General features: G+C 38.8%; 1 protein-coding gene across 1 annotated transcript; it reads right to left on the reverse strand.

Moving 5' to 3' along the window:
• On the reverse strand, window positions 1-25,651 carry RARS1 (arginyl-tRNA synthetase 1). The gene is made up of 15 exons (XM_008692400.2): window positions 25,564-25,651; window positions 23,929-24,063; window positions 22,026-22,214; window positions 20,713-20,821; window positions 20,085-20,185; window positions 19,397-19,518; window positions 17,938-18,058; window positions 16,084-16,213; window positions 14,813-14,917; window positions 11,934-12,112; window positions 11,333-11,442; window positions 7,194-7,299; window positions 1,659-1,831; window positions 1,273-1,520; window positions 1-221 (listed from the first exon to the last, which is right to left on the reverse strand). The coding sequence occupies exons 1-15, from the start codon at window positions 25,606-25,608 to the stop codon at window positions 112-114; spliced, it is 1,983 nt and encodes a 660-aa protein (XP_008690622.1). The 5' UTR covers window positions 25,609-25,651; the 3' UTR covers window positions 1-111.

A 25,651-nucleotide genomic window follows, 5' to 3' on the forward strand; every position in this document is an offset into this window, starting at 1 on the left:
TAGCTGACAAATTTCCTTTACTTATTTTTGTATCCACATGATTGTAAAAAAGCAGATAGTGTTAAATGGCTATTTTTGGTAAAAACACACAGTGTTCAAACCTACGAAGGATTACATTCTTTGGACAGGTTTTATTCCCAGGATATCAAACGCCTTGGCCATAACAGCAGCTACTGCTTCACAAAGCAGCATACGCCACATGTTTACCTTCAACACTTGTCCTGAGAAAATAAAAAAAGAAAGAGATTAATTTGTCTTTTAAAAAAATCGTTACTGAAGAATCTTTGTTACTTCTGTATTTCACTGAAGATGAACAGCCTACCCCATCATGTTTTACAGCTTTAACTAGAATTACCTCCAGACTAAAAACTAAAGACAGACAATCCAAGAAAGAAAGGTGTTTCTGTTGAAGAAATCTATTTCTAATTATAAGGGGAAACAAGTTCTGCAATGATTTATCTTTCTTTTTAAACTCTTCAAGAGTTTTATCTAAGGGGGCAACTGGGTGGCTCAGTCGTTAAGCGTCTGCCTTCGGCTCAGGGCGTGATCCCGGCGTTATGGGATCGAGCCCCACATCAGGCTCCTCCGCTATGAGCCTGCTTCTTCCTCTCCCACTCCCCCTGCTTGTTGTGTTCCCTCTCTTGCTGGCTGTCTCTCTCTCTCTCTCTCTCAAATAAATAAAATCTTAAAAAAAAAAAAAGAGTTTTATCTTAGACATCATGGTTTGATATAACTGTAAACTTTAATTCCAGGATAATGGTGAGATTATTTTTTCTAATAAAGTTTCAGTTCTTGGGCATGACCCTCAAAAACACCTATTTGCCCTACAACAAATTACATCAGTCTACTTCAATAACTATGTAACCTTATGCCTAGGAAAGAGAAGATACCAATTTTCTCCCAAAGGCAGTTTCCATTACCAAGAACTACCAAAGACTCATTCTGGGACCCTCAGTAACTCTGCTTTTGTTGGCAATGTCCTATTCCTCCTAATCCTCTTCCAATTGTTTTCTTTGGAGTCCTATGGTTCCATGCCATGAGCCTGAGGGTGGGGGAAACTCCTTTGGAAATGAGAATTCCATTTATGCTCTTATGAGATCTAGTTGAATTTTATCTGTTATATATGCTATGGACCAGTATATAACTGCTTGGGGAAAAAAAGGGAGGGAGGTGTTCCAGTAAGAAAACAAGTTGAAAACCATCTACATCCAATTCGAATAAATGCCTTGCTGGTGCCCCCCTCCCCATATCACCATTGAATGAGATACTGACCAGTTTGTCGATCTTTCTCCACACAGTAGCAGCTATCATAGAATTCTGTGAAAGTAGTTGCCAGCTCATAGATATAATCACAGAGAGTGTGGAGAAATAAGTCATCTAAAATCTTCTGGAGAATCTCAGGGAACCGTAAAATACACCGGCCTAGTTTCCATTCCTTCTCATGGTCCAAGATGATCTTGGTCTCTTGAGCAGCTTTCTGGAGCATCCCTTCATCGATATTAGCCAGACGTGCAATAGACCTAAGAAATAGGGCAACAGCCATCATTTTCTATGGTTATGCACATTCTTCTCCACTTAAGAGATAACGTAGTAAGAAATGACTGATGTAAACTGGAAATCCTATCAACTGATTCAAAATAAAACAACACTACGATTACCTGATTCTAGTGAAGGCATACAACAAGTAAGCAGCCGTGTTTCCTCTGTCATCCAGCATTTTGTCAAAGGAGAAGATGTAGTCATTCAACCGGTTATGAGAAAGATCAGCATATTTGATGCAGCCATAAGCAACAGATGTCTGAGCAGCCTTTAATTCCTCTGCTGTTAAGACCTTTGGGGTGGGGGGAAGAAACTTCACAGCTTATTGACCACTCCCTTTGTCCTGGTGTCTCAGGCTCAAGACAGGGATCAGGAGCATCTAATGGTTTTCCTTTATCAGTAAACTTTAATAAATATCAACACTGAGGGAACATGGGCCAATGTACAAAGAAAAGAATAATGAAAACAGAACTGATCAGCTCTGTATAACAAAGAGTGTTTCTATGAGAAACTTGATCTATAAAATATGAAGTGTTGGTTTGAATACTTTCCCCACAACGTATTCAGTAGATATGAAATAGAAAGCACTAATTATTGGGGCGCCTGGGTGGCACAACGGTTAAGCGTCTGCCTTCGGCTCAGGGCGTGATCCCGGCGTTCTGGGATCAAGCCCCACATCAGGCTCCTCTGATATGAGCCTGCTTCTTCCTCTCCCACTCCCCCTGCTTGTGTTCCCTCTCTCGCTGGCTGTCTCTATCTCTGTCGAATAAATAAATAAAATCTTAAAAAAACAAACAAACATACAAAAAAAAGAAAGCACTAATTATTATAGAAAGACAATTACCATATGATTTTGCTCATGTGGGACTTGAAAAACAAATGAACAGATTAAAAAAACAAACAAAAAAATCAGACTCACAAATATAGAGAACAAACTAACTGGCGGTTACCAGAAGGGAGGTGGATGCGGGGAATGTGTGAAACAGGTGAAAGGGATTAAGAGTACACTTATCTTGATGAGCACTGAGTATGTACAGACCTGCTGAATCACTATACTATACACCTGAAACTAATAACACTGTTAATTACATTGCAATTTAAAAAACAAAACACGGTGTCAAGAGTAGGAGACAAAACTCATGCATTGTTTTGTTAATATTTTGCCATGTATTCTGAAGCACTATCAGGCCACAAGTGATTAAGGTTCTGTTCTGGGCAGGATGAAGTAGCCTGCAGTATACCAAACCTTCTACCAAAAGCAGCTACTTAAAAGTTGGATAAACAGCTATATAAAGTTGGAAACAACTATACAGAGTCACCAGACAACACCAACACAAGCGAAGTTTGAGGGCCTATATATAATCTTTGGGAGAATGGAAACACAGAAGTTGACTGAGTTCCACATTTACCTGACCTTTCCCCCTAGGACACTGTCCAAATCACTATGTGGTGGACCAAATAGGGAACAAAAGCCAAGCAGAAAGAAGTGGTCTTACTGGGGTAAGAAGACAGAGTTGAGTTTGGGGCTGCCAAAGTAGTGAGGACAAAATCACCAAGAGGGAACCAGAGGAGTGAAAACCTCTGTGAACGCATTTCTTTAAAACCACTCCATGGCTGGCATTAACAAAGCAGGACTTCCCAAAAATCCAGCAGGAAAAAGCAAGTGGGTGGCTGAAGAACTGAGCAGATTTCAAAAGCTGTGTGAGGCTAGGGCATCCCAGCAGAAGCAAGGGGGAAGGGCACTACTGAATACCCTGGTGAAATCAGAAGGGCCGTATTTCACCAGTAAGACCCTCACCTAAGAGTAAAATTGAAATGCCTCATTCACCCCTAACAAAGCCCAAGACCAAGACTCACAGAATTAAGATAATCAGCTGGTATGCTATCCGCCAGAGGACGACTTAAATGGTTGTTCTGCAGAAGATGAAATTATACAGAACTTTTATAATTTTGCATTCACAACACCTAATATCCATTTTTAAAAAAAACCAGCTTAATAAAGCCAATATATGTGACTGAAAATCAAGGGAGAGGTTAGGTAGGGGGAAGATGGACAAGAAAAGAGAAACAAAAACAACAAAAGCAACTTTAAATCTGTAATTGCTTAAAATAAAGATACTGAAAAATACTAATTACAAAAGGAAAAAATATTAATTTCTTTACAGTGGAGAAAACTGTTTTGCTTTAACAAAGTGATCAAAATTAATCAACAAGCATTACTCTTATCAACATCACGTGCCTCCTGGAATGAAGTGAGGGCTCTAGAACTCATCTTGACAAGCTTGCGTAACTTGAATTACTTGTGAGGAAACACCAAGTCCAGCTGAGAGTCTACAAAAAGCTGACCAGTACCCTTCAAAAGTGTCAAGATCATGAAAGTCAAACAAAGAGCAGGGAACGACCCAGATTTAAAAACATTAAGGAGACATGACAACTAACTGCAACAGGTAACCCTGGATTGGGTCCTGGACTAGAAAAGGAACATTCATGAGACAAATGGTAAAACCTGAGTAAGGTCTGTAGACTAGTTACTCATCCTACATCAATGTTAGTGTCCTGATTCTGTAATTATGCTATGGCTACACAAGATACTGATATTTGGGGAAGCTAACACAGTAATTCTTTGTACTATTTTGTAATTTTTTTATATGTCTAAAATTATTTCAAAATGAAAAACTAAAAGAAAACTATAATTAAGGTGTTCAAAAAATTAGAGGGGGGCCTGTTGGTTAAGTGTCTGCCTTCGGCTTAGGTCATGATCCTGGAGTGCTGGGATTGAGCCCCAGGACTGAGCACTGCATCAGGCTCCCTACTACTCAGTGGGGAGTCTTGCTTCTCCCTCTCCCTCTGCTCTCCCCCCACCCTGCCTGTGCTTTCTCTCTCTCACTCTCTCTCTCAAATGAATAAATAAAATCTTAAAATTAGAGGAAAGGGACAAAACTGTAGAAAATATTCAAAAAGAAGCAGAAGGAGGGGAAAAAATGGGGGAGAAAAAAAGCAGAGGGGTGCCTGGGTGGCTCAGTTGGTTAAGCCTCTGCCTTCGGCTCAGGTCATGATCCCAGGGTCCTGGGATCAAGCCCGCATCAGGCTCCCTGATCAGTGGAGAAAGCCTGCTTCTCCCTCCTCTCTGCTCCTACTCTCTCTCAAATAAATAAAATCTTAAAAAAAAAAAGCAGAATGTGAGAGACATGTAGGACACAAAGTCAAAAATTCTAACACTGTACTCGGAATTTTGGAACGAACAGAATAGGGCAAAGATGCAATAATTTAAGAGCTATGGCTGAGAATTTTCCTAAACTAATGAAAGGACACAACTTACAGATAGAGGAAGCTCGGCTACTTCCCAAGCAGGATGAGTACACCTCCACCCCTCACCCGCAAAAACCCTCAAACCACACTTCGGCCTTTCTTAGTCAAAGTACTAAAACAAAGTCTACAAAAATAGTAAAAGTAGTCTAAGAAGAAGTCACCTTACCTTCAAAGGAGCAACAATGAGACAAGTTACATATATTCAAAGAAACTACAGAAGCTAGAAGACAATGGAACGCCACCTTTAAAATGCTGAAAGAACACTGCTCCGCTAGAATCTTATGCCCGATAAAAATACTGTTCAAAACGAAAGGCAATAAAGATGTTTTCAGACAAACAAATGCCAACAGAATTTATCACCAGCAGACCTGCACTACAAAAAAAAAAAATACTAAAAGGAGATCTTCCAATGGAAGCAAAAACGCTTCAGGAACGAATGAAGTGCAGAGGAAAGGGTAAACATGTAAATATAAATGAGTATTGATGGTCTGCAACAAATAATGGTTAAAAGACTTGAAAAGATCCTTCATAAAAGATATATAAGTGGCCAATAAGCATTAAAGAAGGCAATCAACATCATGACTCATCAGGCAAACGCAATTTTTTTTTTTTGAGAGGGAGCAAAAGAGCAAGCACGTGTGTATGTGGGGGGGAGGGGCAGAGGGAGAGAGAGAATCCTAAGCAGGCTCCGTGCTCTGCTCAGAGCCCAATCTCACTATCCTGAGGTCACGACTTGAGCCAAAATCAAGAGTCAGAGGCTTAACCTTATCTGAGCCACCTAGGCGCGCTGAGAAATACAAATTTTAACCACAGTAAGATGTCACTGCCTTCACCAGAAGACTGACAAATCCAGTGCTGGATAGACAGGGGCACCTGGAGTGATCATGTATTAGTGACAGGCGTGCACAATGGTTACAATACTGTCCTTGGCAATTTTTAATGAAGTTAAGCATAAGCCAACTCTAACCCTAAACCCAGCAATGATATTCCTAGATATATATCCCAAAGTAAAAGTGCATGTATCCATAAAAAGGCTTTAACAATGTTGAAATTAACATTTTGTTCATAACAACCAACAAACAGAAACAACCCTAACGTCCATCGACAGAATGGATGAACAAAATCCGGTATCTTCATACAACAGAACACTATTTTTAGCAATAAAAAGAAAGGAACTACTGGTATACCTAGAAAACAGCACCCTATTTTATGAAGTCCTAGAATAAATTAAAGTGACCCATGGTGACAGGAATTTTCTGGGTGGCTGGAGTTACCAGGCATACATATGTGTAAGAAATCATCATGTTTCACATTTTACTTCATGCAAATTGGCCAAATAAAAGAGCCAAAGCAGTTTTTACCATCATGCAGAGTAAACAGATTGGTTAGATGACCAATTTTCCACCTTTCATCTGATTGTGCTAGATGTGCCTAAGCCAGGACTAAAAGGAAGAACTACTCCGGAGATACCAGCTGTGGAGACTTGGCAACCACCTAGTAGAAGTAGAGAGAAAAGCTATTTTACATTTCATTCTGTTGGCAGTGGCAAGGGAGCAGGCGGGGACAACGTAGTCTCATGGCCTGCCTTCATGCTCTCTGGACTGTCAGTGATGTACCCGAACCAAACAAAAGGGCTTTCCCTCAAAGGACCTTCTTTTGTGTTTGGCTCTTTCATGTCAATATTCCATCCTACTCTATTTCTCTTTCTGTAACTGTACTGTTTATAGTAGTTACGTTCATTCCAAAATATCACCTGACTTACTGAAGAGTAAAAGACATGAGACCCCTTAAATCTCAATCCTTGACCATCCTATCTTAAAAAATGTTCTTCTTGTCAAGTTTTCTTCATTTTGCTTTCATTACTCAAATTCCACACAAATCTAACCAGTCCTTTTTCAGGGTGCCAAGAAAGCCCGTTATGCTGTAGCCTGCTCTGACAACAGAGTAGGTGTTGACTGCTAGGACTACTACTCTCCGAGTGCTCCCAGATACAAGAACTCAGCAGATGTAGACCCTACTGTAGGCCGGAGATCTAACCTCTTAATCTGAAAGAGTTTTGAATCCTTGGTCAAAGTAGTGACGAGACAGCGCCAACAAGAAGCAGTTACTATGCCACATTAACACAGGAGGAAACAACAACCTTTTTAACAGTCAAGAACTGTATTTTCAAACTAAATGCTTAGTAAGGAAACAAACTTACTGTGCAATAATTTCTGAGTAATATAAGCTTGTCCTAAGTGGAGTTGCTCCTCCTAACGCTCCCCAGTTCTCTTCATAAAAACAAAAATGAAAAAAATCACAACGCGACATACAGTACACAATATGCAAACGAGGCTTCGGATTACCTTGTCTCTTTCTTTTTCCTTCAATTTGTCCATGGATCGTTTTAGTCCTTCTTCCAGAAGGTCTATGAGGCGCACCGTTTCACCTGAACGGGTTTTAAACTTCTTCCTAAAAAAATTTAAGAGTCTCAATTAAGTAGCTTTTTAAACAGAACTTCTCACTTAGAGATCTTTGAAAATGAAGGTCTGACACTGCCTTATTCCAGCTGGCAACGAGGGAAGATGCCAAAGGAAAGAAAGAGAGGTACTTTTAATTATCTTTCATCTATAGCTCTCAACGCCAAGCTTTCTATGCTGTAGGCTCCTAATAGCATTCTCTTCATGCTGACCTATAATACATTCCCTAAAAGGAAAACAGAGACATTTGTTAATTTGTTTGTTTTCATGAATACAAAGTTTGGCTTACTTTGCCTTCTTTGAAAAATTAATAAAATACATGTTTTGCTCTTAAAACTGTTTGGGGACTAAGCAAATTCCTAATCGGAATCTCACTGGCACAACTCTAGATAATAATCCCACCTGCTGAGTGGTAACCAACTCTGGACACACAACAGAAATCAGCTGAAGAGCTTAAGAAAAGCAGGATGCCAGGTCTCCATTCATACCCACTGAAATCAGTCTCTGAGGATGAGGCAAAAGCACTGATAAGCACTGCTCTGGGCAACATTACTATTAAAAGCACTTCACAGGGGCGCCTGCATGGCTCAATGGGTTCAGCATCTGCCTTCAGCTCATACCATGATCCCAGGATCCTGGGATCGAGCCCCGCATCAGGCTCCCTGCTCTGCGGGGAGCCTGCTTCTCCCTCCTTCCCTGCTTCTGCTCTCTCTTGCTATCTCTCTCTCAAAGAAATAGTCTTAAAAGAAAAAAAAGCAGCATTTCACAAAAATTAGATTTTCCTGGGACCCTGGTTGGCTCAATAGGTAGAGCATGTGATTTTTTTTCTTCTTTAAAGAGTTCTTTATCTGTTCATTATTTTTTAAGATTTTATTTATTTATTTGACAGGTGAGGGGGAGGGTGAGAGAGAGAGAGAGAGAGTGAGCGCACAGGCAGGCGGAGCAGCAGGCAGAGGGAGAAGGAGAAGCAGGCTCCCCACAGAGCAGGGAGCTTGACGTAGGGCTAGATCCCAGGACCCTGGGATCATGACTTGAGATGAAGGTAGATGCTTAACTGAATGAGCCACGCAGGCGCACCGAGCATGTGATTCTTGATCTCAGGGTCATGAGTTCAAGCCCCATGTTGGGCAGATTACTTTTTTTTAAAACTAGATTTTACCTATTAAACAGAAGTTAGCACAACACTGAGTTTATAATTTTCTTTTCTTAGTTAAAAATTATTTGGGGTGCTGGCTGGCTCAGTCAGTACAATGTGTGACTCTTGATCTCAGGGTTGTGAGTTCAAGCCCCACATTGGCTACAAAAAATTACTTAAAAATAAAACCTTAAAACATTTTCAATGCAATAACGGTACAAGAGAAGCATGCTTTTCTAACCAACACAAAGCCTACCAAAATAATCAAGATACTTCCTATTAAAGTTGTATTTTCAGAGTTACCTTAGAAAGGATCTTCTTGCCGTTTATCACTGACTTAAAACTCCTTTATTACCCACCCCCTGAATACATTAAATACTTCTGTGGCTTTCTTATGACATCCCCTAAGTAGTAGTGTTCAGCAACCTTCAAATCTTCTGCCTGATAAAATGTTACCCATCATAAAGCTAGCCAAAATGCTAAGGGGGAAAAAAAATGCTAAAGGAGGCCTTCCCTAATGTTGTCTCTATAAAAATTGGTCTTTTCTGTTATCCGCACCTGCCCTGAATTTTTGTGCATTTTTTTTGGTGTTAGTTGATTCCTCGGACCAGTGGTTCTATTATGAGGGACCCATATCTGAATATCAGAAGTTTAAAAAAAAAATACCTAATACCTACTTTAGAACCTAATATGTCAGTAACTCCCCTGGTGGGGCCTGGCATGTATAGTTTTAACAGGCTCCCCAGGAAACTGCTCCCCTTCAAGGAAAAGGTCATGTTCCATTACTTTTCTGTATACACTGGAGCACCCAGCCAATGCCATGCACAGGTGCTCAATAATCAGGGGCCCAAGGAATAAGAGGAAGATGATTAAAGGGTAAACTAGTTATTATAAAAAACTTTAAAACAGAAAATTTCAGGGCACCTGGGTGGCTCATTCAGTTAAGTGTCTGACTCTTGATTTCGGCTCATCAGGTCATGATCTCAGGGTTATGGGCCTGAGCTCTGTCAGGTTCCACACTGGGCGGGCAGTCTGCTTGAGGTTCTTTCCCTCTCCCTCTGGCCCTCCCCCCCGCTCATGTGTTCTCTCTCTCTAAATAGATAAATCTTGAAAAATAAACAGAAAATTTCACTAAGAGACAGCAGAACCTGAGCATTTTAATGTACATATTTAAAATATGGTAAGCTGCCACTGATTAACTATCATTAAAATTATTTTTCTTTAATGATGTATGGTCACTAACATATCATAATTAAAAAATTATCTTTCTTCAAGTGGCCTAGGATGCCATAATTACATGATGCTGAATAAAGAAATACGAAACAACAACAAATCAAGGAAAAAAATCCCTTAGCATTACATGATCAACAAATTAAATGCCAACATATGAATACTGGTGATAAATGTAGATATAAAAGTAAATCTGATAATTTCACCCAATTGTCAGAATCATCATCTGAACATGAGTCCAAAAAACGAACAGTTAAGAAACTTAAGAAAATATAGGCAATACTCAACTCATTGGTTACTTTTCAAGCACTTTCTTAGGACAACCATGGACACCAAAATAAGGACCTAGTGTTTTTTGATTCCAAAAAAAGTGCAGCTCTATAGAAGAGTCCTATAATATAGAAGTGTTTGATATTGATTCCAACAAGGCCTGTGATTTCCATATAATCTGTATCTAAAATAATACCTTGACCCACCTACCCGGACTTTTACAATGCTTAATTAAGGCGTTTGTAACATTGGCTAACCAAGCATCTTGAGCAACTTCATATAGTTTTTAAAACCATTACCACCTTTGAGAGATATTTGGGCTGTATCACTAAGTCTAAAATGCCAAGGTTTTTGTTTTTTTTTAAAGATTTTATTTATTTATTCAACAGAGATAGAGACAGCCAGCGAGAGAGGGAACACAAGCAGGGGGAGTGGGAGAGGAAGAAGCAGGCTCCCAGCAGAGGAGCCTGATGTGGGGCTCGATCCTATAACGTCGGGATCATGCCCTGAGCCACCCAGGCGCCCCAAATGCCAAGGTTTTAAGACACACGATGATTAAAAAGCTAAGTGATCCTAAGACACCATTAAATGCAAGATGCTAAAAATTTTGTGCCTTTGAACTGATGAATACTCTCTCTATATATTTGTTTATATTTACCTTTTATTTCATCAACATTGAACAGAATGTAGGGAAATGACTGGAAAATAGAAAAGCTGGAAATATATTAACACTTAGGTCTCAGGGCACCTGGGTGGCTCTGCCAGTTAAGCATCTACCTTTGGCTCAGGTCATGATCTCAGGGTCCTGGGACAGAGCCCTGCACTGGGCCTCCCACTCAGGAGGGAGTCTGCTTCTCTCTCTGCCCCTCCCCACCACTCACTCTCTCACTCTCTCAAATAAATAAAAATAACAAACATGTAGGTCTCAAACTTCATGTTTTTGAGGTAAACATAAAAATAAAAGCTGTGAATTTTAAAACTTAATTGGAATCTCAATAAATGTATACCTGTTGACCATGTGTTCAACTGTGAAGGAAAAAAAACAGACATTTACAAAATGCTTGAAATATACTGTTGAGTATTTTATTTGAAATCTGAGAAGGTAACTATGATAGACTTTACAATTTAAAACTTTACGAATGGAAACTCTCTTAAAAATCTATTAAGTCTACCTCATTCAACTTTGTCCAAATCTCACTAAAAGGCTACATTCTCTAGCAGTGATAAGATATGGGTATAAAAAGCCTCAGCTGGCTTCGCCATTACCACATATACAGACCAGAGAAAATTGCCCATTTTAATTCTACTATGGTATCAAGTGAAATGTAGCCTCTTCCAAAGAAATCTGGGGGTCGGATATGTTATTAACACTCAGACTTTCCAGACTTACTTGTCTTCCCCCAGCACCACACCAAATCCAGCATGAGACACTCGTGTTACTTTAGGGTCATACCAACCAGCCATTTGAGCAGCACCAAATATTGTCTGGAAGTGCACAGACTGCAAAGAAACAAATAGAAAATTACTCGCTAAGCTTTCTAATAACAAAAAAAGTGACTTAAAACTGTGCTTAGGGATAAAGATTTGTAAAGTCTACTCACAAATCTTAGAAGGCAAGCATAATTATAAAAACTCTTCTTTATACCAAAAACGAGAGAGTAAGAGAACTGTTGTACCTTCTATGTCCAAAGGTTTTTAAAGTGGCTGAATTAAGAGTAGGTTCATGTGCAATAATACCAATTACATTTTGGGTCCACAACCACCTTTTCAGATAGGAAGGGTCACTGATGCTTATGGAAATAAGCTGAAAAGCTGGGAAGTATTGGAATGGGACCAAATCCAAATGCTGTTTTTCCTCTTATGTTCCACTACAGTTGTGAATTTTAGTCTTTGGGAAGATTTATAGTCTTCCAGTGCTAAATGCCACAAACCCCACCATACTGTCTCAGCTCCAAACAGATAATGTAACATAAACAAATCTACAAACTCACTTGTCCATTATCCACCACATAGATAATCATATCTGCTTTTTCCTCAAATAGTCTTTGTTTAAGAGCAGCCAGGTCAGATGTATCATAGGTATAACCTCCGTCTGATTTTACTATGGTTAATGGTATAGAACATCCCGGGACAAACACAATCTTTCTGCCGTCATCCACTTGCACAAATCCTAGGAAAGAAATCTTTATTAATAATGTTAAAAGAACCCTGAAGGAATATAAAAGATGAGCCATTAGAAGATATTTAGTAGAGAGCTCAAGAAAGCACACTATTTCCCCTGCGCTATGACCTACTATGAGTCTTGGAAAATAGCTATTGTCAAGGTTGTCTGGGCACCCATGATGTTCTCAGGGCACAGGTGAAATATCCTGGCAGTTTTCTGGATTCACACTATACTTGGCTCCCAAATTCTTTATAAAACACCTTACAGGGCCCCTGGGTGGCTCAGTCGGTTGAGCACCTGTCTCTTGGTTTCAGCTCTGATTATGATCTCAGGGTCCTAGGATTGAGCACTACATTGGGCTCTGCGCTCAGTGCAGTCTGCTCGTCCCTCTCCCTCTGCTCCCTCCCCCCCCAACTCTTCCTCTCTCTCATAAATAAAAATAAAATCTTAAAAAACACCTTACTGGAGCCCACCTACTCAAAGGCACAGAAAACGGAAATCCATGCTGTTTTCAAGTTAGAGCCATATATTTCCTCTTGGGAAAAGATGCACTTTCTATCTCTGCCTCCTGAAATGTACTGAAAGGAAGTAAAAACTGTAGCAGGGTCCAGGAAACAAACCTGGTAGGTTAGTGGAAATGATAAGTGGAAAGAAAAAATAAAATCATGTTCATATATTCACAATGAAAAAGGCAAAATTCTTTGATGCAATAAGGGACAAGAACATGATGACAATAACAAAGCTATATTTGATCGCTACTACGTACGACATTTCATTAAGTCTGAGATCCAACCTTCACAATAACTCTATGCAGCAAATATACTATTAGTATTGCTTTCTTACAGCTCAGCAATCTGAGGCTTGGTAAAGCAAAGGCAGTATAAAATCATAGTTAAAAACAAGTTCTGAATGTGGAGAAAGCGGAACCCTCTTCCACTGTAGGCGGGGAATGTAAACTAGTGCAACCCCGCTGGAGAACAGTATGGAGGTTAAAATGTTAAAAATAGAACGATCCTGTGATCCAGCAATTGCATTATTAGGTATTTACCCAAAGAATACAAAAATACAGATTCCAAGGGAAACATGCACCCAGATGCTTATAGCAGCAGTATCAACAATAGCCAAACTATGGAGAGCCCAAATGTCCGAGTGATGAATCGATAACGATGTGGCATAAAAATAGAATGGAATATTACTCAGTCACCAAGAAGAAAGAAATCTTGCCATTTGCAATGATGCAGATGGAACTAGAGGATATTATGCTAAATGAAATAAGTCAGAGAAAGACAAATACCATATGATATCACTCATATGTGGAATTTAAAAAAACAAATGAACATATAGGAAGGGGGGCAAGAAAAAAAGGAGAGGGAAGTAAACTATAAGAGACTCTTAACAATAGAAAACAAACTGAGGGTTGATGGAGGGAGGGGGTGGTGAATGGGCTAGATGGGTGATAGGTATTAAGGAGGGCACTTACGACGAGCACTGGGTGTTGTATTTAAGTATTTAAGTAATGAATCACTGAATTGTACTCCAGAAACCGATACTGCACTGTGTTAACTACCAAAAATTAAAAAAAAAAAAAAAAAAAAAAAAAAAGCTGAGGCTAGACTGCTTAAGTTTGATTCTCAGACTTGTTATTAGCTATATGACCTTGGCAAGTTACTAATTTCTCTGTGTTTCCTTCTCATCATTAAAAAAAGTCCCTAAATATTTATTATCTTAAACATATAATTCCCAGGCCACAGATTATGATTGATAAATACCAATTCCCATTCAAGGAACCAGGCTTTCTTGGAGATATAAGGTTAGCTAATTCTAGATCTGAGGTAGGAAATGTGCAAAATCATCTTAGAATGTTGTGCACCTGAAAGCAAGTAAACTATCAAAGACTACAGACTATAGCAGTCAAGAAAGAGACAAAAAACAAGAAAGCCAATTTGAGGAACCTACCTTTAGCCAAAAATGGGACAGTGAGAATTAAAAAGTGTAATAAAAGGAAAATGATTAAAAATATAAAATATATTAAATCTTGTTTATAGTAACGCTAAAGACCTCTCAGTTGAATCTGGAAGATGCTAAGAAAGTAATTTATTATCCTGAAATTGATGAATCACACATTTATACTGGCTGTCTTTTGTGAACTGTACTTCAGGATAACCTGAAATAATTATGTGGCGATGTTTGGCACAGGAGAACTCCAGGTAACAAAGAAGGAACAACAGAACACTCTCATTTCCCAACCTCTAATGAAGTAATGGATTAAAGTCATGATCATCAGTAGCTGCTAAAAACAATAGGGGAAGGCCTAACAGGAAAATCTGTGGATAGATCAGGCTGACACCTGCACCTACTAAACCATCTTAACATAAAGAAAGCCAACCAGACATCGCTGGACCGCTCGCAAATAAACACAAGACAAAAAAGAAACCACAAACCATAATTTAAATCAAGCCACTTCAGAAAATACAGATGGAGGAAAAGTGAAATAATACCATGTGGGAAATTGTTATTCTTCAATAACAAAAGAGAAAAGAAGGGGGTGGGGAAAGACCCTATGGATTTACATAATTCTTAAGATATACTATATGTAATGTACAGACTGAAAAAAACTATTAAAAAAGATTATAATATTCTCTTCACTTCTGCCTATGTTTGAAAATTTCCATAATGAAAAGCTTAAAAAAAAAGTAGAATGCCTACCTTTATCTTCGAATTCCTTTACTATGTCATTCATCCTGTCTTGATAGAAGGATTCTCCCCTCTCTATTAAAGAGATGTCCAATGCGCCATAGATTCTATTAAACTCTAGGGAAAAGAGTCACCAAATTAAAGAGAATATGTAAGAATTTAAACAAATAGGAGACATGCATCTTACATTAAAAGAAATTTATTATTTAACTGCAACATTTTAGGGGCGCCTGGGTGGCTCAGTTGGTTAAGTGTCTGCCTTCGGCTCAGGTCATGATGCCAGGATCCTGGGATCAAGCCCCGCATCAGGCTCCCTACTCCCTGCTTCTCCCCCTTCCTCTCCAGCTTCCCCTTGCTTGTGCTCTGTCAAATAAGTAAAATCTTAAAAAACAAAACAAAACAAACCCCCCAAAACTGCAACATTAGAATTTATTTAAGTAGGCTCCATGCTTAAAAATACAATACAGAACATTTTATACATACTGCCATTTTGAAAATGTGCAAATACAGTAAGACATTCATTAAAATATTAATAGTCAGTGAAACTATTTTTTTTCTTTTTCCCTGGTCATATCTGCTTTTTTTTTCCCCTACAAGCAACAGGTGCTTCTTGTCTAACTTAGAAATGTTATCCTTAAAAAATGTAAATGAAAAGAAAAATGACCAGGCCTTTCCTATTTGGAGATCAAATACTTTTAAAAATTTCTTATAATTTCTTCTAAATTGTATTATTTATCTGTCTAGCCGTGCATTGGTGATGCAATATTACCTATGGTAGCATTATAAAACATTTTAACAAACTAGTAGTGCAAAACAGCCAGCCATTGTTAGCCCTCTTTTTTCAAAGATTTATTAGCTATTCTTATCCACTTATTCTTCAAAGTAACCTTTAAAATTACGTTTGAAAACCTGAAATTGTCATATCCTGTTGTCTATTTCTCTTTACTCTGGTCTTACACATTTCTAAATAAATTTATTCTAATGTGTTTTATAGCTTTGGTTGCTACTATGAATAGGATTTTCCGTCTTTCTTTTCCAAACTAAAACAATGTGTTTGGGAGTTGAATTTTTTTCCCACGTAATTTTTCCTGGTAAAATTTGCACTTGACTATCTTAATAAACTTTCTTAATAGTTGTTTCAGTGTCAGAAAATATTTTTTTAAAAACTCTACTTGCCAGTCATTCAAAGTTTAACATGTCATTAAAGATCAACTGAGTAAAGACCCAAGGAAACTACATGCAATAATATTTCTTGGATGAATGAGTGAAGCCCAGACACTCACCTTGGCGGGAAACATCACAGATAAGCTTCCAAGCTTTTATAATATCTGGATTTTTACTTTGGAGCAGAACTACACACTGGTATGCCCGCTTCTTAAATTCCTCCTCGGTATCAAATCTCTTCTTGGATTCCTGTGTTTAAGAGAAAAAAGAAAAATGTAATGTTTGGAAAAAAAGCCAACCTTTTATTTCTAGATAAAGAATTTATTCATTTCTTTTTATTTTTTTAAAGATTTTATTTATTTATTTGACGTGAGAGACAGTGACAGAGGGAACACAAGCAGGGGGAGTGGGAGAGGGAGAAGCAGGCTTCCTGTTGAGCAGGGAGCCTGATGCGTGGCTCGATCCCAGAACGCTGGGATCGTGACCTGAGCCAAAGGCAGACGCTTAATGACTGAGCCACCCAGGCGCCCCAGAATTTATTCATTTCTAAAGCAGAAAGTAAACACACAGAAAAAAAAAAAACCCAAAAGTGAGGAAAGTGAAAATTTACAACACCAGTACAAAAAACAGAACAGGTGCTCTCGTCTCAATAGTTAATAACTAGTTATAAATGAATGTGCCAAAGAACCCTATTACTTCTTTTGAAATCATTTTTCTTGCAAATACCAAATTCTCACCACAGTGCTACCTACACTTTTCCAATTCACAAAAATCTTCTTCACCCCAATGGTTTAAGAGTAATAAAGAACAACTAACAGGTAAGGACTGAATTTTCTGTGCTTCATCTTCCATTCTGGATATGGTCCTGGATGAATAATTAATTTTTTGTAATTAAAAATAAAATTGTTTTCATTGTTTATCTATTTTGAAAGTAGCACATGCTTACTGCAAAAAAAGAAAAAATATATATTGTTAATCCTACCCCAACCTAACCAGGGATAACGTTTTCCTGCATTAATTCTCGACATTTCCCTGCAAATACACACCTATGTGTTTTAACAAAAACTGGAATATATGGTTTTTCTTTTACTATTTTTTAAATCTAGTAAAGTATTATAAACCCTTTCTAGCATTAACAGATCTGCTTTATTATATTCAAAGCACAGAATTCCAACAGACTGTAACATTACTTATATAATTGACCAGTCTCACAACAGTAAACATAGTTTTCAATTTTTTCACTAGAAAATACTTACCAAGACAAACCCCCAAAAAACAGTAACAATAAGAAAAAGACACACAAATGTTTACTTTTTAATGCTGTAATCCTATTCTTGGGAAGTTGTCTATCAAAAGGAGACAATTTTTAAAATAGAAAAAACTTATATGTACAAAGTTGTTTAACGAATGGATAAAACCATTCCAAAAATGTGGGGGAAAAAAAACCAACAATGGGATTAACATAAACTTCAATACATCAATCCAACAAAACAATGTGCAGCCAAACCATACAGTAACATGAAAGTTGATAATGAAATGTTAAATACAATACAAAAATTATATTTTAATCACAAGCACTGTAATAAAGATTTGTATATGGACGTCACAAAGTGAAAGTTGACCACAGTGATTAACTTTAAATTACAGTTTATAGTACATTGGTCTTTTAAAAACTATTCTTACATATACTGTAACATTTTCAAGGTATAAAAAATTGAAAAGAACATCAAAAAAATTTTTAAGTACTAAAATGTCTCTTGATCAACAAACTCCTAAATTCACTTAATAATGGGTAATACGGTAGAGTTCAATTTAACATACACCAATTAAAAATGCAAAGATGCTGTGTTAGGGGGCAGAGAGTTTAGTTTTAACCCCACAGTAGCTTCAAATACCATTCTGAACTCCGTAAAGAAAACTAATTATCATGAACGGTAAATACACAAATATGATAATAATAAATGGTATCTAACCTTATAAAAGGCCTGAAGATCCCCAATAGGAGGTGAAACTGTTAGGTAATCTGGAAATTTATCTTGCAGGTGCGCGATGAGCATGCCAAACTGGGTCCCCCAGTCTCCTACATGGTTTAATCTAATGCCAATCAGAAGACAAAGTCATTTAAAAAGGACAAACATGCTGAAATCAGACGAACTACATTCCACTATGAAGCACTAACATTTAAGTGCCAGTACATCACATTTAGCGACATCTTGTTCACTCAGCTGTCTCCTCAACTGGTCTGCAAGCTCCGAGAGAGGCAAGGACAACGTCTGGACGTTTAGGAATGTTTACCCACTGGGGCACCTGGGTGGCTCAGTAGGTTAAGCGTCTGCCTTTGGCTCAGGTCATGATCCCGGAGTTCTGGGATCGCAGAGCCGTCTGCTTCTCCCTCTGGGCCTCCCCCCAACTTGTGTTCTCTCTCTCTCTCTCAAATAAATAAAATCTTAAAAAAAACCCAAACTTAAAATGTATACCACTGAGAGTCTGCACATAACAGGCCTCCAGGATTTGTGGTCAATGAAGTTACTAACAGTGGACTATGATCTGTTTATTGTGTAGTTAACGGAGACACAGGTGAACCAATGTTGATCATTACAACTTTATGAAAATTTTTTTCAACCAATTATCTAAGTGTGATCTGAGAACCAATGTCAGTGGACAAAATTCTTCAAAATGCATCAATCCAACCACTTTACACCCCTTACTGGTTGTTTTTTTTTTTTTTTTAAGATTTTATTTATTTATTTGACAGAGAGAGACACAGCCAGCGAGAGAGGGAACACAAGCAGGGGGAGTGGGAGAGGAAGAAGCAGGCTCCCAGCAGAGGAGCCTGATGCAGAGCTCGATCCCAGAACTCCGGGATCACATCCTGAGCCTAAGGCAGACGCTTAACCGCTGTGCCACCCAGGCGCCCCTACACCCCTTACTGTTTAATCACAAACCACCAGATCATCTCTTAACTGGATTATAAGAATAGCCTTCTAACCTACGGTTCTGCCTTCTTTACCTAGTTTCTTCACAGAAGCCAGACTAATCCTTAATTAGATTACATTACACTGCTCCTGCTAATTAAGACTTTCCAATAGCTTCCCATCACACTTAAGAATAAAATTCCAATTTCCTACCATGGCCTACAGGCCCAGCATAATCTCTTTCCTTTCCCCCCACCCCCCAGTAGAATATAACCCCATGGATACAGAAAGACTCAAGAAATGTTTGCGGAACGAATGGGGGACTTTTTCCTTTGTTCCACCCCCAGACAGTCTAAAAGGTATCAGTTCAGAGAAGCCCAGGACATAATTTATTTAAAAAGCCCACTGGACGATTAGAAGCAGAACCATACTTAAGAATCACTGATTTAGTCAAAGATTCTTTCTCAAGCAACATTTTCCATTTTCTATAGAAATTTCTAAAGGCAAGAGCACATACCTTAGCACGTCATATCCTGCAAATTCAAAGAGGCGGCACATACTCTCTCCTATGATAGTTGACCTGAGATGGCCTACATGCATCTCCTTCGCTATGTTGGGAGAGGAGAAGTCAACTACAACCTGAGACAGAGAGACAGAAAAAGTTTGACAATATTGTACTTTCATTATGTAAAGTGACAAACATAGGTACAAAGGCAATTATGTTACAATATAAACTTGTGTCAAAGTAACACTGTGTACATCTTAAATTTGCATGTTACGTCAATATCTTCAATTAAAAAATTTTTAAAGGGGTATAGACATTTCTGCTAACATTCATTAATAACATTTAAAAATAAACTCAGACTTAAATGACATCTTAGGCTGTAATTCAAGTGTGTTAGATTTCTGGTGAATCTACTTGTTCATTAAGTGAGAAAGAATCAAATTTGTTTATACAAATAATCTATCCTCTATTTCAGCTGAAGCTTATAAGTATCAGCTGGCTACCTCAAATGCCTTCTGGAATAAAGTGAAAAGAAAAACCATATAATAAGCAAGACCCAGGCGAAATGCTATTTCAGTTATGTTCGTCATCTCAAATACTAATGATTAAATCTCAATATAAAAAGTGACCTTCAGTCCCCTCACATCCCTTGTCATACAGTTCTAAGGTGTTAATACGTCATTGCAAACTGTGCATATACCTTTTTATTCTCTCCAAGGGCGGGTAGTTTAACACCGTTCACCAGGAGATTGGTCAACTGCTGTGATACAAAGTCCTTTCTTAAGTGGACATTAATAAAACCTAATCAACAGTAAGAGAAGAGAAAAAAAATCAGATAGTTTCCTATCTTAGAAGATTGCTCACTTCCAAAGACTTTCTCAATTTCAGTTTTGCCGGCTCCAGAGTGCTGATCTGGCCCTGGCAAAACTCAACGACTCCACCACCACCTGAGGTCCTCTTGTTAACGCCTTCTTCCAGTATCTATTTCAAACATTACCTCTCTCTTGAAGCTTTCTACTTAATCCTGGGCCCCTTCACTCTCAGTATACGATTTGTTGGTGGCCCTTTCATCACAGATTTATCTGCCATTATCCACCTCCTTTTTGCTAATGAAAAACTGAGTCACAGGGAGGTGAAATAACATGTCCAAGATCAGGCAGCTCAGTCTAGACTAAAACCTCAGTTTCGTAACGCTCAACCCAAGGTGTTTTCACCACCTTATTCAGTATACTAGTTTAAACCTACATTTATATGTTATATGGTTCTTTTTTATTTCAAAAAGGACCCAACATCAATACAACTGCTTAAGAAGGGTAACACTGTCATACCAGGGCCGGCAATTTCAACTTTTTCAACACATTCATTGTCTGGGAGGTGTCTGGTAATGTTTTCAGCAATTTCTCTTGGATTAACTTTCTGTTCCTTGGTTTTGAGGATCTATAACACAACGTAAAATGATTCATTACAAAACGGGGTCCAGCAAGTTACTCAGAAATACACAACTGATAAAGCATGAGACGCATCTGACATTAAGACGCATCAAGAGGCAGAAGTGAAGAAGTTCAATGACCTTGTAGATGGACAGACTAAAACATCAAGCATCAACAGTGCCAAGAGGAAAACAGAAGTGCCCAAACCACATGATCTCCATTTCAAAATGAGCTGCCACACATTATCTAGAACATTTTTATGATGATTTAAAATCTTTAGTTATGATGCTGGTTTCCAGGATATTTATATTTGGTTTTCAAATCATGAAGTGTGCAATATTCAGGCTTGGGTAATAAAAATAGTACCCTTATAACCTTATACACAAACATATTATACAAGCAGCTATTAAAACTGGGGAATTCTGGGACACCTGGGTGGCTCAACTGGTGAGGGGGCTCCATGCTCAGTGAGCTCGGGCTCCATGCTCAGTGAGCATGGAGTCTGCTTGTCCCTCTCTCTCGGCTCTTCCCTCCCCCAGCTCTCTCGCTCTTGAATAATTAAATAAAAATTAAAAAATGTGGGCGCCTGGGTGGCTCAGCCATTTAAGCGTCTGCCTTCAGCTCAGGTCACGATCCCTGGGTCTTGGGATCAAGTCCTGCATTGGGCTCTCTGCTCAGAGGGGAGTCTGCTTCTCCCTCTGCCCCTCGCCCTCTGCTCATGCTCGCTCATCCACTCTCTCTTTCTTAAATAAATTTTAAAAATAAATTAAAAATTGTAACTCGAAATGGTTCTTTTTAAAAAAAGGGGGGGGAATCCCTGTAACTGAAAATGAAATACATAAGCCCACCTCAGAGATACCACAGCTGCATCACATATGTAATAGGGACACTGGCTGGTAAATGGCTAACTTGTAATCTCTCACCTTTCAACACTCATCAATAACACACAGCAATCAAGGACACAGTAAGAGGGAAGTACCAAGAGTTCAACTACCACCCTTAAATACTGAAAATACATATAAAATTTGAATATTCAAACTTGTGTTTTAAAATTAAAAACATATTTCCCCTTTTCTTAAGTTTTTCAGAACTCTGGAAAATGTTCTTTTCATTGAGAATACAATTTGCTACTATTTACATAAAAAGTAATGATGATGATTAATGCTTAAGAAAATCAAATCGCCAAGAATGCTTTATAATAATACAATCACCTGAGAGATACCCATAGCACTATTACACTGATAGTCCCCAAACTTGGGCTGTTGACTTGGTGTCACTATCAGAGGAGGATTTTCCAAATCTGGATATGCAGCCTTAATGGCACAACCAAAGACTTCTTGCAGTCGACTATTGATGTTAATCATATTTTTAGTTGGTCTGGTTCTTTCTGCTTGAAGACTCTGAGAAAAGAATGAAAATGTCAACAAAATATTAAATTATCATACAAACTATTCCCAAATATTTTGAGAAACTGTCAAATGTCTTGAGAAGGTAACACACCAAAAGGTAACCTACATTGTGCAATGCTCTTCTGTCTGGGACATGCTGAGAAACCTAACAGGACAACCATCCAGTAAGAGTTTCTAAGTCAGAGCATGTGACCAAAGTGACCCAGGGAAAGAAGGTAGGGTGAAGGAATGAGTGTCCCACAGAGTATTTTATTCATCTATGACTTGTTTTCTGTTGCTTGTGTACCTCGTGTAAGCTACTGTTTCTCAGTAGGGCAAAGTATTTGTGAAAGAACCAACGTGCTCCCCCATTACACTGACAACATTCTGTCATTTACGCATTACAGCTAATATGCTTTATGGAAACGTGTATTAAAATGCACTGTATTTGGGGCGCCTGGCTGGCTCAGTCGGTAGAGCATAGGACACTTGATCTTGGGGTTGTAAGTTCGAGCCCCACGCTGGGTGCAGAGATTACTTAAAATCTTAAAATAATAATAAACTGTACTTCTTTTGTGTTTTTCCTCATACCCTCTACCACACATAAGACATCTAATAAAACTTCTGCATTAAAATAAATACAGAAATGAATACAAATAAGGGCAGAATAAATGAGGTAATCAGAAAGGTGAGGTATTTTGGGGGAAGACTCCAAGGAAAAGAAATGCTATTTTAGAAGACTCAAAGACAAAGTTATTTCAAGCAGAATAGATCCCAAGTACGTGACAAAAAGACTTCATGGGAGTGGGGTGGGCAGAGTCTAGGATAAATAAATGGAGTCAGCTTTGGAAAAAAGAATATAACGCCAGTGCAGCCTGGCTGGAAGTAGTATACACATGTTGGAGAACAATTATGGGGGTGAGGTCATCCTCCAGGATGTGTCATCAGCAGACTTGAAAGGCAGGCCAAGAAAGAAATTAAAACCTTCACTAAAACAAGCTCAGTTTTTTGACAAAACTGATAAACACTGTTAGATTATAAGGTTATTAAATAATAAATACAAGCTTCATGGGGGAAAAAAGTTCTAAAATATTAAGTGGAAAAAAACCAAATATGACACTATGAAATATAAAATTGTAAAATAACAAACTCAGGGCAGCGAAGGACTGTGGTATATTCTGTAAGATTTTCTTTTGATAGAGGCAATTTTTTAAAATTCAAAAAATGTTTTTTTTTAAAAAAGGGACCGGCATAAATGGTCTCAAAAGAAATGTCTCAACCTTATTTGAAGCCTACTTCAAGCTGGTCAAATATTCAGCATGATCAAACATTTCAAGGGGTCCTGAAAGAACAAGGCTACACCAACTTCTCCATTACTCGCACCAACAAATTAGTCCTCAAATATTTAGCATGATCAAACATTTCAAGGGGCCCTGAAAGAACAAGGCTACCCCAACTTCTCCATTACTCGCACCAACAAATTAGTCCTCAAATATTTAGCATGATCAAACATTTCAAGGGGCCCTGAAAGAACAAGGCTACCCCAACTTCTCCATTACTCGCACCAACAAATTAGTCCTAACTAGTCTAAGGCAGGGGAAAAGATAGGGTTTCTTTCCTCATGTCTCTGTATTCCTCAGGGTATACTTTCTGAATCTTTGATAACAAAAGTTTCTTAAAAGATACAATAACTCAAATTACAGAATGAAAAACCCAGAATACTTACCTTTCGAAGGATATTCAGTCGATACTTTAATTTTAAATTTTCTTCTCGCAACTGCTCCAAATTTGGAGAAGCTTCTAAACAGCCGCAGTTTTTTAACCGATCAATTTCAGCAGTCAGAGACTTAATCTCTTTTTCCTAAGAAGGAAAAGACACTTTGTTCAGTCCACCTATGATTGACAACTTCCGTAACGTGATGAATTGTACCATAAACTTATTCTTTTCCTGTCTCCAACAGGGCATGGCAGAGGTGATGGGAATGAAGGGCCTTCCCTTTGATAAGCTGTGATTTTCCCTCCTTGAGGCTTTTGATTACATCAGCATATTATCCTTTTGTATGAAAGAATTAAGTGTTTATGTTGGAGGAGAGGAACAAGCGTGTTAAGCACATAATAGGATAAGCCTTATATTCTGTTTCTTTGGTCTCAGTAAACCACTCTGATTTAGTGAGAGTATCAGTTAAGTTCAAGAGTTAACAACCTGACTTAACTCCCAAATCTTAGGACTTGGGGCTCTTTTAAAAAGGAAATGCCTCCTGTCACATCTAATATATCTCAAGTGCCTTTTGCCCTTTCTTAGACAAAATGACTTCCCAATTTTTCCCTAGTTTCCATTGTCTCAGATCCTAGACCAGGTTTACTTTAATATCTAAAACTAAAAACATGCCAACTCAGAAGAAAATAAAGCTTCCAACCTAACAATTACTACGGGGGAGATTCCTCACCTAAAATTTGAGAATGTTTACCAGAAGACAGCTACAGCAAAAACAGGTTGCCATAAGTAAGCAACGAGCTTCTATTATGTTCCACACACAGCTAAACATTTTCCAGAAATTATCTCTATAATTCTTTATCACAACCCAATGATAAGGTACTTATACCCCCACACTGATAAAGAACATATGGCTCAACAACAGAAAGAACCTGCCATTTTACTTGATGAACTCGTATTTTGTGATTGCTGATTTAGTATAAAGCAGTTCCCCTAATATAAGTACTTAAACCACTTTCTTATTACCCCTCCCTACCTGAGCACAAAAGGTAATAGAAATGTCCCACTTTCACTTTTGTAAGATGTGACTGTTCCCCCAGGAATACTGACAGTGGAGGGCAAATGAACTACTGTATGGGCTTTTTAGATTCCTCTTGCTCAGTATCAACGGAGAGAACGGCTGAGCTGCGAACCAGGACCCAGGCTCCTGCTCTTATCCCACTTCCCTCTCTGCCTGACCCCCCGCATCCCGAGAGAGCACGTGTGCGTGCGGGGAAGGAGAGGCACAGTGGAGAAAGTCTGTACGGAACACGCAAAGCTCCGGCGCACCAAAGACGCTGGTCTGGGGGGGGGGCTCTAATAGAGGGCAAGGACCTCTACACGGGGGATGCTGGTTTGGAAGGCTGACGATCATTGTCATATGGGCCGTGTTAGGATAGGTTCTTCCTCTCCCACCCCGGAGGGGCATTTCTGGTAGGGTGTTCGCTTCCGAGGTAGCACAGGCCCGGTTCTCGGGACAACAGCTGCCCGCGCCCGGGGGAACCAGGCGGTCCCCGCCTCCCTGCCGCTGTCCCGATGCTGCTCGGGCAGGAGGCATACCCTAGTCCTTCCCCTCCCAGCCTTTTCACTGGTCCCATGTGGTCCTACCTGCTGCAACAGCCTCGCCGAGCACTGAGCCACCAAACCTTCCATCCTCCCGTCAGCGACTTAACACTTCAAGTGTCCGGAAGCGGAA

This window comes from Ursus maritimus, unplaced genomic scaffold (assembly GCF_017311325.1).
Source record: "Ursus maritimus isolate PB19 unplaced genomic scaffold, ASM1731132v1 scaffold_15, whole genome shotgun sequence".
NCBI classification, from domain to species: domain Eukaryota; kingdom Metazoa; phylum Chordata; class Mammalia; order Carnivora; family Ursidae; genus Ursus; species Ursus maritimus.